The sequence below is a fragment of the Hemicordylus capensis genome, chromosome 2 (assembly GCF_027244095.1).
Source record: "Hemicordylus capensis ecotype Gifberg chromosome 2, rHemCap1.1.pri, whole genome shotgun sequence".
In the NCBI taxonomy this organism is placed as follows: Eukaryota; Metazoa; Chordata; class Lepidosauria; order Squamata; family Cordylidae; genus Hemicordylus; species Hemicordylus capensis.
This window is the reverse complement of record NC_069658.1, coordinates 143,142,098-143,158,124: the sequence shown is the minus strand read 5'-3', so window position 1 is coordinate 143,158,124 and position 16,027 is coordinate 143,142,098. Positions and strand designations below refer to the sequence as shown.

General features: G+C 43.8%; 1 protein-coding gene across 11 annotated transcripts in view; it reads right to left on the bottom strand.

Moving 5' to 3' along the window:
* LOC128342768 (purpurin) overlaps positions 1-16,027 on the bottom strand; it is a 52,554-nt gene that overhangs the window by 5,282 nt on the left and 31,245 nt on the right. For 3 of the 11 annotated variants that reach the window (XM_053290622.1, XM_053290621.1, XM_053290623.1), the window contains one exon: positions 8,642-8,723. The exons of 1 other annotated variant lie outside the window; for it this stretch is intronic. Coding sequence is in view for 1 of the 10 variants with exons in the window: in XM_053290618.1 (XP_053146593.1) it covers positions 4,951-4,958 (8 nt within the window). In the remaining 9 variants the exon portion in view is untranslated. Of the gene's footprint in view, positions 1-1,447; positions 1,741-3,244; positions 3,460-4,950; positions 5,259-6,861; positions 6,872-7,347; positions 7,370-7,979; positions 8,087-8,641; positions 8,724-14,890; positions 14,913-16,027 lie in introns of those variants that run through there. 7 more of the 11 variants (XM_053290627.1, XM_053290624.1, XM_053290628.1 and 4 more) reach the window with 7 other exon arrangements.

Here is a 16,027-nt window from a genome sequence, read left to right as displayed (position 1 = left end):
AACTTACTGCTTTTCATGAAACACCGATCCTTCCAAAAGCCTTGAGTCAAATCTTGTGCATGTTTACTGAACATATTCAGTGTCACTGTGTTAAACTGAGCCTAGGATTACAGCCTCAATGCATATCCCTTCTGTTGGTAAATATCCTGAGCCCATTTTCTAGTACAGTTACACACAAGATGTTATAGGCTCACTGCAATGGTAAGCATGGGTCTGGACTATTTTTGACCGCTGGAGGAGAAGTCCCTGATAGAACCTCTCTCCCAGTCATTTCATTTTTATTGTGCAGGATTATTTATCTCTGAAGGAACATTAAATCATGTGAGCCCCTGCCTGCAATTTGAAATAGTACAGTCACAAAAATGGTTTACCATCTCAGTGAGAACTAGGCCTTTGTAGCACTAGGAAGTGAATGGAAATGCTCATTACCTTCTGCCCTACAGTGCATTCCCATCTGCACCAACATTGTACAGTGCAGACAAGGGTACATATCTGTCTTATCTGGATAAGCATTACAGCCATCAGTGCCAGCTGCAGAATTGTGAGGGCCCTTAAGTAGGACAGCGGGGAAATGCTTGACTAACAAGCAGAAGGTTGCCAGTTCGAATCCCCACTGGTACTATATCGGGCAGCAGTGATATAGGAAGATGCTGAAATGCATCATCTCACACTGTGCGGGAAGAGGCAATGGTAAACCCCTCTTGTATTCTACCAAATAAAACCACAGGGCTCTGTGGGCGCCAGGAGTCAAAATCGACTTGACGGCACACTTTACTTTACTCAAGCAAGGCAAACACAATGAGCACTCAACTCACAATGAGCACGCAAACCAAGAAACCTGTTATACAACCTTTGTCCCTCTTGAAAGTTCTGTGGGGAATGAGAATGGCAGAGTTGTAGGGGTGTGCTAATCTCATCTTTGCTAATCTCATAGGCGTCAGAGGGGGCAAGGAGGTGCAAGTGCCCTCTAGCTTGCTCCACTTGTCTCTCCCCAACTGCTGGACCCCTGGGGTTATCTGAAGGAATGTGCTGGCCGTGAACAAAGATTTTGGTGTCAGCTGCAAATTAAGATCAACCTGAGGAACAATATGATGATCAACCAAGCAAGGCTGCCATACTGGCAACAGAAGAGACTCTCTAAAGCCCTAGATCTTGAGGCTGTTAACCATTTTGCAGAACTGCACAAGGATTATCAGATTCAATTTCTCTAAGTTGCCTGAATAGATGTTTCCCCTCAATTTCCTTGCCTTCAGAGGAAATGTTTGTTAGGATGAGAGCATTAACGTGATTTTTTTTTCCCTTTCAGAAATCAAACATGTGGGACAAAGCTTTCCCTGCCCAGAAATGCACTTTGCTCTTCCCCCAAATAATCCCCCCCCACACACACCAGAAACAACCATTGGCTAGTCTTTGCTCCAGTCCCAGCAAATGCCTGACCTCTCTCTACCTTCTGAAGACAGTCCTGGCAGCAGATATGCATTTGGATCTGTTCTGAGCTCACTATCCCCAAGCCAGCAAGGTGATCTGCCTGGAAAAGTCTGCTACACGTGTGGATTTCAGCTGTCCTTTAAGGTTACCAAGAAGAACAGACACCATGTGGTATCAAGCTAGAGGTTTAAATCTTAAGCAGTCCATAATCCAAATCCAAACTGTAAACAACTGAGTATAAAATCCAGCTGTCATTTGGAATCCTTCCAAAGGATTGCTGTGGCAATGCTAAGGGCCAGGTTACAAATTCAGCAGAATCAAATGGTAAATCAAATGTTTTATGCTATTGTTAACTGCCCAGAGACAAAAGTTTGGGGTGGTGTACAAATGTGATAGATAGATAGATAGATAGATAGATAGATAGATAGATAGATTAAATTAAGCTCTCCAGAACGCTATCACTTCAGGCTGCAGGTGCAAGAGTTGCAACCACATTACTGATCCTGCAGTGCAACCACCACCATTCAGACATTACCAGCAGTGCGGTGGAAGCAGCCATATTAAGAGCTCCCACACCACCGCAGGTAACACATGTTCCAAGCCTTACCTGTCAAAGGATGACTATCTTTTAGACAACACTTGGCCGTAGAACTGTGATTATTATTGTTAAAAAATTATATACCACTTTTCAATAAAAATGTTCACAAATCAGTTTACACAGTAAAAATAATAATGAGAAAATGGCTCCCTGTCTCAAGAGTGCTCACAAAGAATCAAAAGGGAGACGCCAGCAGCATCCTGCCATACTGGGTTGAAGAGGGACAGTTGCTCTGCCCTTGCTAAAAATAAGACAGCCATCATGCTGCACTCAGCAGGAATCTAGGTATCTAACTTGTGCTGTATTCCTAACCTTTTTATTTATTATTATTATTATTATTATTATTATTATTATTATTATTATTAATGATACACTGGAACATCTGCAAAAAATACAAGCTACCTGTAGCCAAAAATTGGTGGTACCATAAAATTGAAAAAGTTGAAGAAAATGAAGATGTAAAAATATTATGGGACTTCCGACTACAAACAGACAAATAAAAACAAGTCAAAATAATTGACATAGCAATACCAGGGGATAGCAGAATAGAAGAAAAAGAAACAGAAAAAATCACAAAATACAAAGATCTACAAATTGAAACTGAAAGGCTGTGGCAGAAAAAGACCCAAATAATCCCAGTGGTAATTGGCGCCCTGGGTGCAGTTCCAAAAGACCTTGAAGAGCACCTCAACACTATAGGGGTCACAGAAATCACCATCAGCCAATTACAAAAAGCAGCTTTACTGGGAACAGCCTATATTCTGCAATGATATCTATAACAACTGACAATAAAATTCTGGCATCCCAGTTCCTTGGGAAGGACTCGATGTCTGGATAAAACAAACCAGTCAATAACACCTGTCTGACTGTGTAAACAAGAAATAATAATAAACATTTATATTCCTCTCTTCCTCCAAGGAGCCTTTTGGAAGACTAACAGAGCGACCTGTTTATTTATTTATTTAGATTTTTATACCGCCTCACCCAGATGCTCTAGGCGGTTCACATACCATTCACATACAGAACATATACTTTACATTCTAGCTAGGCCTGCTCATCTATTATCACATCAAAAGTGGGCCATAGATGCTAAAAAGGCCTGTGGTTATCTGCCTAAGTAACTCAGGCATCTAAATGGATGAAATCACTAGACAGTCTCAATAAGGCAGGGATAAAATGACTTGAGCTTGTATTCTCAAGAATCATTGGGAGACCTACCTGATTGGTTGTTGAGGCTCCCAGGATTTATTCCCAGCTATATATTCTTGTTGCTCTGAGAAGGTCTGAATGTTGATGGTTCTGCACCAACTGCCTTTATATAAGGTGTATGAAAAGGCACTAATTGGCTATTTTCTCTCATGGGCCTGAATAAGATGCTTAACTGTGGATAATCCATTATGTAAAAACCATCACCAGTAATCCTCACACTGGAGTGTCTGCTGTTATTAAACACAGACATTCTTTACGTAATTGAAGAATACATCCCAATCAGCAAGCATGTATAGCTGAAGCACTTCGCCATGTTCAACCCTCCATGTTTTCTGATACACGTGGCAGAAAGAAACATGCCCTGCTAGTCAGAAACTCATACATCCCAAGACAGTAAACATTAACATCCACATGCAGGTTACAGAAACATTGTTCGACATCCAGACTAACTCCCCAGCAACACACCAGATTTTCCGTTGCACAAGGGGAAACGGGAAATTTGGGGCTATTTCCTCTTCCCTCTGCAGCCAGCCAGCCATAAATCCCTAAACATATATGTCCCTGAAGGTTGGGGGACTCTCAGGAAGATAATTTTGAGAGGTACAGGAGACTACAGAGGAGATTGCAGAATATCACACTCCCCTCTCTCACATGACAGAAAACCCTGGCACATTGGTGGAGGATTAGTCTGAATGTCAGGCATTGTCTTCTCCAGCCTTTCTCCAACAAGCTCAGAGCAATTTCCAGACGTTCTTAGCAAAGTAACACCATGTGCCTTCAGAAAATTCTTTATGCCTTATTGGCATAAAGTACACTCATGGCACTATACACATCCTATGCATGTTTTTTCCAAAGTAAGTATCACTGTATTCAGTGGAGCTTACTTCCAGGTAAGTGTGCATAGGATTACGGCCATAGTTTGTGACTTCCAGCATAATTATTTTTGAAAGCCTGCTGATAGAAATATTGGTGAAAATCAATTAAGATCAAAATAAGCATAGAGTATTAGAACATGAGAACTATGCATAAATATTGTGCATGTCAACAGACCAGATTCTGCATCTGGAGGACTGATAAGTTAGCATGCATGTACACATCAGGAATCACTACACAACAAACATCAATTTTATAACAAATGTGCATTGATTTTAACAATCATGGCTTCCTGCAAATAAATAAATAAACTGTAGTTTGTCAAGGTGCTGAAAATTCTTAGAGATCTCTAGTGCCCCTCACAGAACTACAGTCCCCAGAGTTCCCACTTCTCAGGGAGACTAAATGACTGTGAAATTAGTTTAAGTCTGCAGTGTAGACGTATAGACCTATTCTATTCTAATTCCCCATCTTAACCTACAGGGATGGGAATTATGCTTTTCTGTATCATTTTGCACAATTAGAACTTCCCCTTGCAAGTGGAATACAAAGAAATTGTCTTCGGGACCTGCTCTTTGTAGGATTCAAAGGAAACCAAACATCTGCCCCACAGGCTAATCCATGAGTCACTAGATTGTCATTAAAAGGTCATGGCCTGTTCCAGACATTGGAGATCAGCAGCAACCTTGGGGGGAAAACCACTCAGCTACTTCATCCATCCCAGTCGGTCACCATGTCAAGGTAACAACCTCCCCTAGTTCAGGCACAATGCATTACATAAGGCTCAGAAATTATTACTCCTGACCCTTTGGTCAACTCTGAAATTGTGGTCGTCCTCTAACCTTTTCATTTAGTGGTAGTATTCGATCTTCAGGATGTTTTTTGAGAACAGTCCATGGCTCTTTAAAACGGGGCTCTTTAAAACATTGGTTGGCAACTAATTCTTAACAGAGCTCATATAAATTGAACACGGGCTACAGTACCCGTCACATTGCTTTCACTTACTGACTCACTCCCACAGAAACAGAAGCATGGGCCTTGTTCTCACTGTAAACTGTGGTATTAAGCTGTCACAAACAGATAGGCTTAACACCAGAAGTTTTAATGTAATCACACATGGGGAGGGGTATTGCTCTTTTCCCCTGCACCAAAAGTGTTAACCCTTCTTCCTCATGCACGGCAAATCCAAGCTGAATCACTATACACACACACACCTGCTATCCTCTATAATAAAAACCCTGTGTGTGATCCCGTGCCGCCCGTGTCTTTTTGGGCAGTTCTGGGCATGCGCCGAGCGCATGCCCAGAACCGCCGAAAAAGATACAGCCACCCAGACACGGGCAACCATGTTGGCCAAATTATCTGATGTGGCGCAAACGATTCCCGCCGACGCCGACGCCGCCCACCCGCCCACCCATCCCCCCAGCTGCCCAAGTCCTCCACTCCCATCCCCACGGGCAGCCGATTCCTCCTTACCCGTAAAAGTCCCTATTTTGAGATTCTGTGCAAAGTCAATGCCCGAACTGGCGCTATGGACGCAAAGGATGCAATAGGCGTCCTTTGCGCCCAAAGTGCCAGTTCGGGAAGAGGCTTTTCAGAGAGAGGAGCTCTGCTTGCAAGCTCCTCTCTTCTTCTCAAAATAGGGACTTTTACGGGTAAGGAGGAATCGGCCAGCTGGGAGGGCGGGTGGGTGGTCGGTGGTGGCCACTGTGGAGACTTTGGGGCCCTTGGCCGGCAGGGAGACCGGCCGCGGCATGCAGGCTGGCGGTGGCGAGAGGGGGAATGGCGGCGCGGGGCCCGGAGTGCCTGTTACTAGCGCCCGTTATTTAATGGGCCGAAATTCACTTGTTTATATATAAAACAGGACAGTTCCAGCCCATTCAAGGACACGCTTAATGAAACATGGTTTGGCCCTAGGATGTATACTTGAGGCTGTAAATGGAGGCTTGTAAATGGAGAATGTTCCTTCAGACACACACAACTCCTTCTACATAGAAAAATAGGTGTTAGGGAGGCGGGTTAGGCCTAGCCTTTTCACAGACATGCTAGCCAACCTGGTAGATATCACGTCTTGTGGGACTAACACGTCTTGTGGGACTAACGTCTTGTGGGACTAACTAGATATCACTTGATATCACTAGATATCACTTGTGGGACTAACTAGATATCACGTCTTGTGGGACTAACATGTATAACATGTATACATGTATACTAACATATATACTAACATGTATAACATGTATAAAACAGAAAACTCTGGCAAGGCCTTGCACATTGTTTACACAGTAGAGGGGGTTAAGGAACTTTGCCCAGGTCTTGAGTTGCATGGGAGATGCAATAGGAGCTCAGGTACAGAATAAAGGGGATGGGGGTTGTGGGAACAAAAGAGATAGATGAGAAGCTCTGCAGGTAACATTCAGCCCCTAGACTGCCAGTTTCCTAGCCCTACTTTTAAAACCACATTCGCCACAGTACAGTAGTAGAACAATTTGAGAGACAATGGAGGCTGGACTGACACGTGAGGTATAATTCACCCCTCCTAAAAGTACATTTTCCTGGTGAAGAATGAACTTTAGAAAAACCCTTCATTTCCATCCATTTTCCAACTGGAATTTGGGAACTGATTAATAACAGGCATTTCTATTTAAATCATTAAGTGTCTACTTAGGCCTGATGTGCCTATTATTTATTTATTTATTTATTTAACATTTTCTATCCCACTCCTCCTGCAAGGAGCCCAGAGTACTACATACTTAAGTTTCTCCTCACAACCGCCCTGTGAAGTAGGTTAGGCTGAGAGAGAAGTGACTGGCCCAGAATCACCCAGCAAGTCTCATGGCTGAACGGGGATTTGAACTCGGGTCTCCCTGGTCCTAGTCCAGCACTCTAACCACTACACCACACTGGCTCTCATTTTCTAACGGAAATAGCAGCTCCCTGTGTGTGTATAACCCAGACCAGGTCTGTGGTGGGGCAAAGTCTAAAGTCCCCATTCCCCTCTCCATTCCATGGTCCTGATCAGTCTTCCCCCCCACATGGCTGTTGATACAGTTCGAAAACACATGTGTAACCTTTTTATTCTCGTATATACCTGTGTTTTTCTATGTCGGGTCAAATCACAAATTTAACCTAAAGCACGTAGCTTGTCCCTGAACCAAAGAACATGAGCAAAAATTGTTATGAATGATCCCCCACTAGTAACATATAGAAAAGTTATTTTAAAATACCAGATGAATCACCATTAAAGGTTAAGCAGAGCTTGGAGAATCTTCAAGGAAAGGGTTTTCTTCAAATTTGGTGGGTGGGTTGTTTTTAAGCAGAACTGATTAAATGATAGCCCAGCCAGACAGTGATGACGTTTACCCCCATTCAGATTATACACACATGCTAATAATAGCTTGTGACACTGTCCAAGATTTTTGTTTGTTGCCTTACCATCTGTCACTGAAGAGTATAGTGTGTACTCGAAGGAAAGCAGCCTTTGTTTCTTTGCTTTGAGGCTACTTCACTCCCTCATCCACCCACAATATTTCTGATGTTCTCAATTGCCTTAGCGATTTGTGAAAACAGACAGCCATTTATCAAATAATACAGGAATTTTACCACATATGCACCCTTATCTGTACACCCATATCAGAAATCCAAAGAAGTAGGGGACTAATAAACCCTCTGCATCATTTGTTAAAGAATGATACAAACTGGAACTTCTAGAGGCAACCAAGCTACCCCATGGTCATTTGTAATCCTCCCAAGTGGCCAGAAGAATTTCATGACACATCAGGTGTAGATGCATGCCAAATAGTCTATAACCACCCAAGTGACCAGCTTACCAGATGGTTACATGCATTCATGATTTAAAAAAACAACACACCTGATAAATGTTTATCTGTATTCAAGTGCAGGTGTAGCAAAAAATTATCTTCATCATTTCCCTGCAACTGAAGCAACACTGGTGTGAAGAAGAACCTCTGATACGTCCTGGAGCATCTCACATGACCGTTTTGAGATGGGAAAGAGCCACTTTGCTGTGGCTTTGAAAACCTCTAGCAAAGGAGAGCCCTCTGCATGAGGCAGATTGTTGCTCTGTCAAAGAGCTCTTAAAGGTAAAGTTGTGCTGTCGAGTTGGTGTCAACTCCTGGTGACCACAGAGCTCTGTGGTTTTCTTTGGTAGAATACAGGAGGGGTTTACCATTGCCTCCTCCTGCACAGTGTGAGAGAATCCCTTTCAGCGCCTTATTATATTGCTGCTGCCCGTCTGGGAATAGTCTGGGAAACACATAGTCTGGGAAGCACACCAGTGGGGATTCGAACCGGCAACCTCTTGCTCCCTAAGCAAGTTACATCCCTGCTGCAACATTAGGTGGCTAGCCAAGGAGCTCATACCATCAGGAAATCCCTCCTAATGTCTAACTTGAATCTGCTCACTTGTAATTTCAACTCCCTAGTTCTTGTCCTGCCCTCAGGAGCAACAAAGCTTGCTCTTTCTTCTATGCAACAGACCTTCCAAGATTTGAAGATGCTATCATATCTCACCTTCATCTTCTCTTTTCCGGGTCCTTCAACGTTCCTCATAGGACTTGGTCTCCAGACTCCTCACCATCTTTGTTGTCATCCTCTGAACCAGTTCAAATTTATCAAAGGCATTATTAAAATGTGGTGCCCAGAACTGGGCACAGTGGCTGAAGTTACTCAATAGTACTACTCAGGAGTTATTCCAAAGGGCTTGCTCACATTCAGCTAGTGGTCTACTAAGACACCTAAGACCTTTCACACGTTGCCAAGCCAGGTCTTCCCCATCCTACACTTCATTCATTCATTCATTCATTCATTCATTTTTACATTTCTATCCCACTCTTCCTCCAAGGAGCCCAGAGGTTAGGGTTATCCTCACAATGTGAGGTTATGTACATGGTTATGTTTATCCTCACAACAACCCTGTGAGGTAAGTTAGGCTGAGAGATATGTAACTGGCCCAGAGCCACCCAGTGAGTTTCATGGCTGAACGGGGATTTGAACTCAGGTTTGCCCAGTCCTAGTCTAACACTCTAACCACTATACCACACTGGCTTGTTTTTTTTTTTTTAATTTTTCTTACGCAAATACAGGACTTTAAATTTGTCTCTGTTGAAGTTCATGAATAAGAACATAAATGTATGAGCTATGCTATAGATATGGGCTTGCAAAATGGTTGTATTTTAACTTGTATTTTAACTTGTGAATTATCACAATGAGAGCCAGGCTAGAGTCTGCAAACTTTGCTGTAATTAGCAACCTTTTCACCTAGCAGATGTACAGCCCATCCATCCAGCAAGTCAATGGGGGCAAAAACAGTAGGAAATGAAAGGTATTATTGTGACCATCATGTAATCATGTGTGTGTAGTCATATTTAATTATTAAATACAGAGGGGAACTCCTCAAAGTGACTTGACATTCGGTAACAGAATGAGGAATACTGAGCATTCCAATTCATCACAGTTGATCCCCAGAATAATCTGTGATTCGTAGCTCCTATGAAATGGACAGTAATTCATTGGATGAGATTTCTTATCAAAAAGTATTCAAACCCCCACCCCCCACACTGCCCAAAGAGAACAAACTCTTTATAACATTTTACTTTTATAACATTTTAACTTATAGACAGAGCTCCCAAACTTGGAATAATCCATAAAGATGATGAATGGGCAGCAATACTTAAGTTAGTAGCATTTATTTCCATTTGTCTTTGAGCCCAGACTTTTAACATAAGCCCAAATTGTATGGCTTGATTGATGAGTTCCAAACTACCTTGGAGAAATTCCACAGGAATGTAATCCCTGAAAAAGCAGTGGAGGAGCTAGAAGTACAACAGAGGCATCATTTCCTTTACATTTCTCCGCACCAGGTGATACCTTCCATTGTGCCCACTCATCCCGTCTCAGCTTTTTTGTGCTCCTTATATTTGGAGGAAATGATGTATTGGAATAATGAATGGTAAATGTAGTGTTTTTCTCCCTCCCTTTGCATGTGCTTTATTGGGACAAATTCTTTACTCACAGCAGTGATTTGACTCAGTCTGCTAGCCAGTTTTCTTCGGCTGAACATGGACCTTTTAAAAAAGATGGTGTTAAAAAAAGAATGACCCAGATGTACTTTGTGGTGTGGGCGCTCACCCCACTATCATCTGCTTTTGCAGAGTTTTGTAGGGCTATAAAAAACCTGCTAAACCCGTTTGATCAGAGATGATAGTGAGACAAAAAAACCCCAAGCATGTAGTTTCCCGTAGTGTACATGCCATTTCTCGCACACTTCTAACATACCACCTTTAGCTATCCAAAATTATTTTCTGCAGGACCAGGCTCAAAGTATAGGAAGAAATGTGGATATCACTGAAAACAGCTGCCCTGTGTCTCTTAACATTATTATTATTATTATTATTATTATTATTATTATTATTATTATTATTATTATTAACATTTTTATACCACCTTTCTGCCTTGACAAAGGCACCCAAAGTGGTTTACAATATTAAAAGAAGCAAATTACAGAAGATAAATCAAACGTTGTCCCAGGCTGTTGGTCTTTTTAGGAGCTGAGGACAAGAGGTCCCTGGCCTGGATGCCTCCTTCCATGCCTTCCTCTCAGGGCACGCTGGTCTTTCAGTACACCTGGGAAGGTGGCTGTGGGGCTGTGGGGCTGCCCCAACAGTCCTCACAGGCCAGAGCTGGTCTCTATGGGGGCCGTTGTCTCCCGGGTAATATCTAGTAAAAGAAGATGGATGCTATGGCTTAATCATACAGGCTTCTCTACCCCATTCCTAGCTGACTGCACTTTCAGGGAGTGTAGAAGCATTTGCAAGTTCTTACATCAACTGTAAAATATGGGGTTGCTGCTCTCAGTGGCAGTCATGTGGACCTCCTAAAGTTTAGGTTTCCCCTAAACTTTCCAATTTGCCATAAATGGGTTGTGTTACAAAAACCTTCTATATTCCTAATTTAGTTTGAATTTATTTACTATTCATAGAATGCAAACATCCAGTGACTTTTCTTTGAAGGACAAAAACATCACAGCCTTGAATGATTCACCCCGAGGTCGACACAATTGGCAGGCTGGACACATACAGTCCAGCAAGCTTCTCTGGGGTCAGTCAATTAGGTATATAACAGCTCCTTCCATGCCATGTGCCTCAGTGCTTTACAGAAGGCGGTGAGTCATCAGCCTACTCAGTTATGGATAAGCTAAGCTCGCCTCTGCTCTGCCCCTCTTGAGGCTGGATTTAAAAAGCTAAGAAGGAGACAGTTTGTCAAAGGCCAAAGAATTCCATACCCATCACGTGCACACAGAGAGCAAATACCCTCGGCCAGATTTCTTTTGTCATTGACAAATACCATTTCAGCTGGGAATAGAAGGCAGATACAGTTTACAGAGAGCATAGACCACAGAAACCTTACAGAGCAACAACAGGCGAAATGAAATGTGAAGTGACATGAACAGGCATTCTCTAAAACTGACATGGAGACAGAGGTGCACCTTGGTAATTTTAGAGCCTGGACCTAAAGGCTTTTGGAGGCCCCTACTCCCCTGCAAATTAAGCATCATCATGCCCAGCCAGGCAACCACACCACCCGGGACAGACTAAAGAGGATTTGAGGGCCGCCAAGGGCTGTGGAGGCCCTGGACTTCAGCCTGGAAGTCCAGGGGTAAGAGCACCTCTGCATGGAGAATGTCAAAAATGCTTGGTTTATGACAACCTGAGGCCCAGCTGCATGTTGGGAGATGCCTGATGGGGGGTGTCAACTTCTTTCCAAACTGAATACAGCCATGCAGGTGAGGCATAGGAGGGAAGAGCTTCTAACTGCTTCACAGAAGTAGGGGAGGGGGTCAGGGGGTTAACCCTTTATCCCAGCATGGTGGTGGTGGTGGTTGTTTTAGTTATATCTTGTGTAAAAAAATTCATTTCAAAACAATAAGCAGCAAACTTTTTCCTTACAAAGTCCAAAGAGTAACAATATTAAGGACTTTCCCCAGGATTGTCCTGGTCAGTTTCCATTCTACAGAGGAATCACTGTGACTAGAAAGCAAGACAAATATTCAGAGGTTTAAAAATAATAATAATCCATTACATAAGAAAGGGCCTGCCGGATCAGAGCACAGGTTCATCAAGCCCAGTATCTTGTTTCCCCTCAAGAAGGTCATGTGACTAACTGTTCTAAGGCACAGTAATTTAGAGCATCTGGAAATTGGGTCTGCTTGTTGTGACCTGAGCATGAATGTACCCAGTTTATATGTGGGTAATTGAAAGTACCCATTATCAAAATACTTTCTTCTCTGTCTGATATTTTTTCTCCATCTCAAGATCATCCTCTGTATTTTGATGCCCCCAGTACTAAATTGCTTTTGGGGCTGCTATCATTATTGTGAGGGATCCCCTTGACGAGAACCCCAGAGACTCTTCTGATGAGGAACCTCCAGTCCAGCCCTCATCAGCTCAGAACCAGGAGTCCCCTCTGGAGCCCACTGCTGTTACCTGCTGCTCTGCACATCAGCGGGGTGATATATAGACTCCATGGGGAACTGTGTTGTAGAAGTCCTGGACCCAGCCCCTGTAGGAGAGTCACCCACATCCCTGCCAGACCTCCAGAAGCATTCCTACCACCAAGCCCAGGTGGAGCTACAGCAGCAGCAGCAGCATCGTGCACAGTTGGCAGCTTGCCCTCTCCCACTATCTATCTATCTATCTATCTATCTATCTATCTATCTATCTATCTATCTATCTATCTATCTAACACATTTCTATACCACCCTAACCCAAGGTCTCTAGAAAGGTCTCATGACAAGCGGGAGGGAGATCTCCTTGAGAGGAGGAGACAAAGCCAGAACTGCCTATACTAGATGAGACGGAGGAGGACCAGGAGGTGGGTGGAAACCTCCTGACTCCCATGTAAACTCTGCAGCTCTGCTGTGCTCATTGTTAGTTCAACTGCAGCTCCCATTTGGCTCTTGGAAGCTTAGCCTCAGCCTGCTGTACAAGCCTAACCCCAGCCACTTGCAAGCCTAGTCCCAGCCTGCTGTGCCACCTTACTCTCTAGTGGCCTAGCCATAGTGTTGCAGCCCACTCTGTTGCCCTGCCACCCAGAGGGACTCCATGGAGGAATCTGCTCCTATTAATTGTTTCAGTTTATTGGATTCTATTACCTCTTTGGCCTACAGAACTATGCTGCCTCCAGTATGTCCTTCCTGTTCCCTGTTTTTTCTAGAGAGCTTGTATCCAAGGATAGCCACATTCCCCTGGTAGTCTCTACTCCACCAAGTGTCTGTTATGTCTACCATGTCCTACTTTTATGGGCTTTTCCAAGTCCTACTCTTTGTGTGGCTCTTGAAGGCCGTTCCCCAGCAAATGTAGGAGGTAAGACCTTTCGCATGCCCCATGCTGTGGACACCACAACGGCAGGCCAGCAGCAGTGACCAGCAATTCCAGCTGTTTCTCTGTGGGGTAGCAACCTATGTGTGTCAAACTCCTGTAGCTTTGTAAGCTCCGGGGCAGACAATTATGTGCCTGGTGCACCTGCTGCAAACTAACAGGTGTCGCAGGTGCATATTCTGCTACAACTTACGAAGTCATGCAACATGTGAAGTCGCAGGAGTCTTGTTGGGGTGGGTGGAAATGGCTGCAGTGCCATGCCCTTGTGTACACTTTGTTCATGGCAAGATAAGAGTTTTAAACTGTTGGTTAGAAGAGGTACAGCTTTTATCTTTCTATAATCTGGGGATGAATTGTAAGGTTTGGAGCTGCTCTGGGAAGAGCAGAAGGTTCCAAGTTCCCTCCCTAGCATCTCCAAGATAAGGCTGAGAGAGATTCCTGCCTACAACCTTGGAGAAGCTGCTGCCAGTCTGTGAAGACAATACTGAGCTAGATGGACCAACAGTCTGACTCAGTATATGGCAGCTTCCTATGTTCCTAAACTATAGGTCTGAGCATATACTCCAATGGCTCCTATTTATATATACCTGTCCTTGGTAAAAGAGTATCCCTGTTCTGCCTCCTGGGGAGATATTGAGGGTACTTTTGAATTTTAATGTGCACGGACATGCAAAAGAGGTACCTTTCTTCTTATCCCTGTCCCCTAAACTTCAGAAGTTACATGCTGGAGAGGAGGGAATGCACCTTGACTTTAGCTGACATGCATGGAAATGCACAAACATTATGCATTGAGTTATGCATGGAAATGCATGAACATTATGCATTGCCTAATTAGTAAAATTAGGAGGGAACTCCTCAAATGCTTAAGGGGGATTCTGCAACCCTGCCTGAAACCACTGCCAATAAATTAAGTTCTAGTATTATGTGAGAGGCAGAAAAACATCTATTTTCTCCACACCATGCATAATGGTATAAACCACGATTGTGCACTTTCCCGATATTTCTTTCAAAATTAAAAAGCCCTGTCATGAAGGTGTTCCAACCCCCTGATTGTGATTGCCCTTTTCTGCACTTTTTCTAGTTCTAGAATATACTTTTTGAGACAGAGCAACTAGAATCTGACCTACTCAATTAGGTTTTCACAGCCTAATTTGTGTGAAACATTGCACCTTTCTTGTGTGCAAAAAAATGCCATTTCCCGGTACAACAGCTTATTTGGATTGCAATCACTGTACTATGATGCCACCTAATGGTCTGAAGAACAAGTGCAATACTACTGCAAGACATGAGCAAATTAGTATAAACATTCCTAGAGTCTTTGTGGCTTTCGCCCCATTAGCACATAACACGAAACCAGAATTTAAGGGGCCAGAGGTTGCCAAACCTATACGTCCGAATGCAGGAAGTTCTGGTTCCACATGAAGAGCAACCTGAGGTTTTCTTTTCTGCACTCCAATTTGAACCCTTGGGTTGTAGTGAGTTTCGCTGCTCCAGTACAAAGTTTTCCACAGCCTGCATTATGTGTGAATGTGGAGCTGAAGGCTATTCTGTATGGAACCGGAGTTGAGGGAAGAAGCTCCTCCCTCTTTCCGGCTGTGATTGGCTGTGCTGGCTGTCCTTCATGCCAGGAGGACGCCCGCACAGCTGGTTCCCCCTCCTCTCTGCTGTCTCCCTGACTGCACAGAGCCTGCTGTCCATTACGTCTGAATTCGGAAAGGAGAGTGGGGTGGGGAGTGGAACCACGGGGCCATTGGGGCCGCAGTTCCGCATTGCATGAGGATGCGGCCTTTCTGTCTGTGAGCATATGTGAATGTCAGCTTGAATTACGGAGGAGAACCATTTTGAATTTCAAAGTAGATGCTGACAGATGTAGCCTTTAGAGTCGCAGAACAGATGCAGGAATTGCAAGAAACAAAGCTTCATGTGTGGAAACTCAAGGCTGATTCATGCTTTCCTTTTTGAACTCTGATACACATCTCACCCCACTTGGACCCAGTGGACGGCTGCATCTGACCCAAGCTTACACTTCATATCTACACTCGGCCAATGCGTATTATTAACAGAGCAAATTAGTGCAAGGAAGGCAGTCTCTTCCATCTGCTGCTCTAGGCCGCCATCTAGTGTTTCGTGTTTGTAAAGTCATCATCTTTCTTCCTGCCTCTTTCAGCTCCAAAGTTAACAGCATATTTCCCAGGCAAAATAAAGCATAGCGGTCCACTCGGTGGGTGGAAGAAGGGCTGTGCATTTGCAGAGGATAAAAAGCCTGCAGTGAAGGCTTTTTGCACAGCTGAGTGGGTGTGTGGATGGCGGGTGCGGGTGATTTTCACTTCTCTCACCTTGCTGCAAAAGATCTTTCCGCTTGCAGGAATATGTCCCCGAGGCCTGCTCAGCAGACTCTTTCTCTAAGGCACTTGGGGTTCTTTGCTATCTTTTAACCTCATAACAGCCTTGTGAGGTAGCTTAGGCTGAGAGACAGTGATTGGCACAGCATCACTGAGTGTGCTTGATGAATGAACAGGAT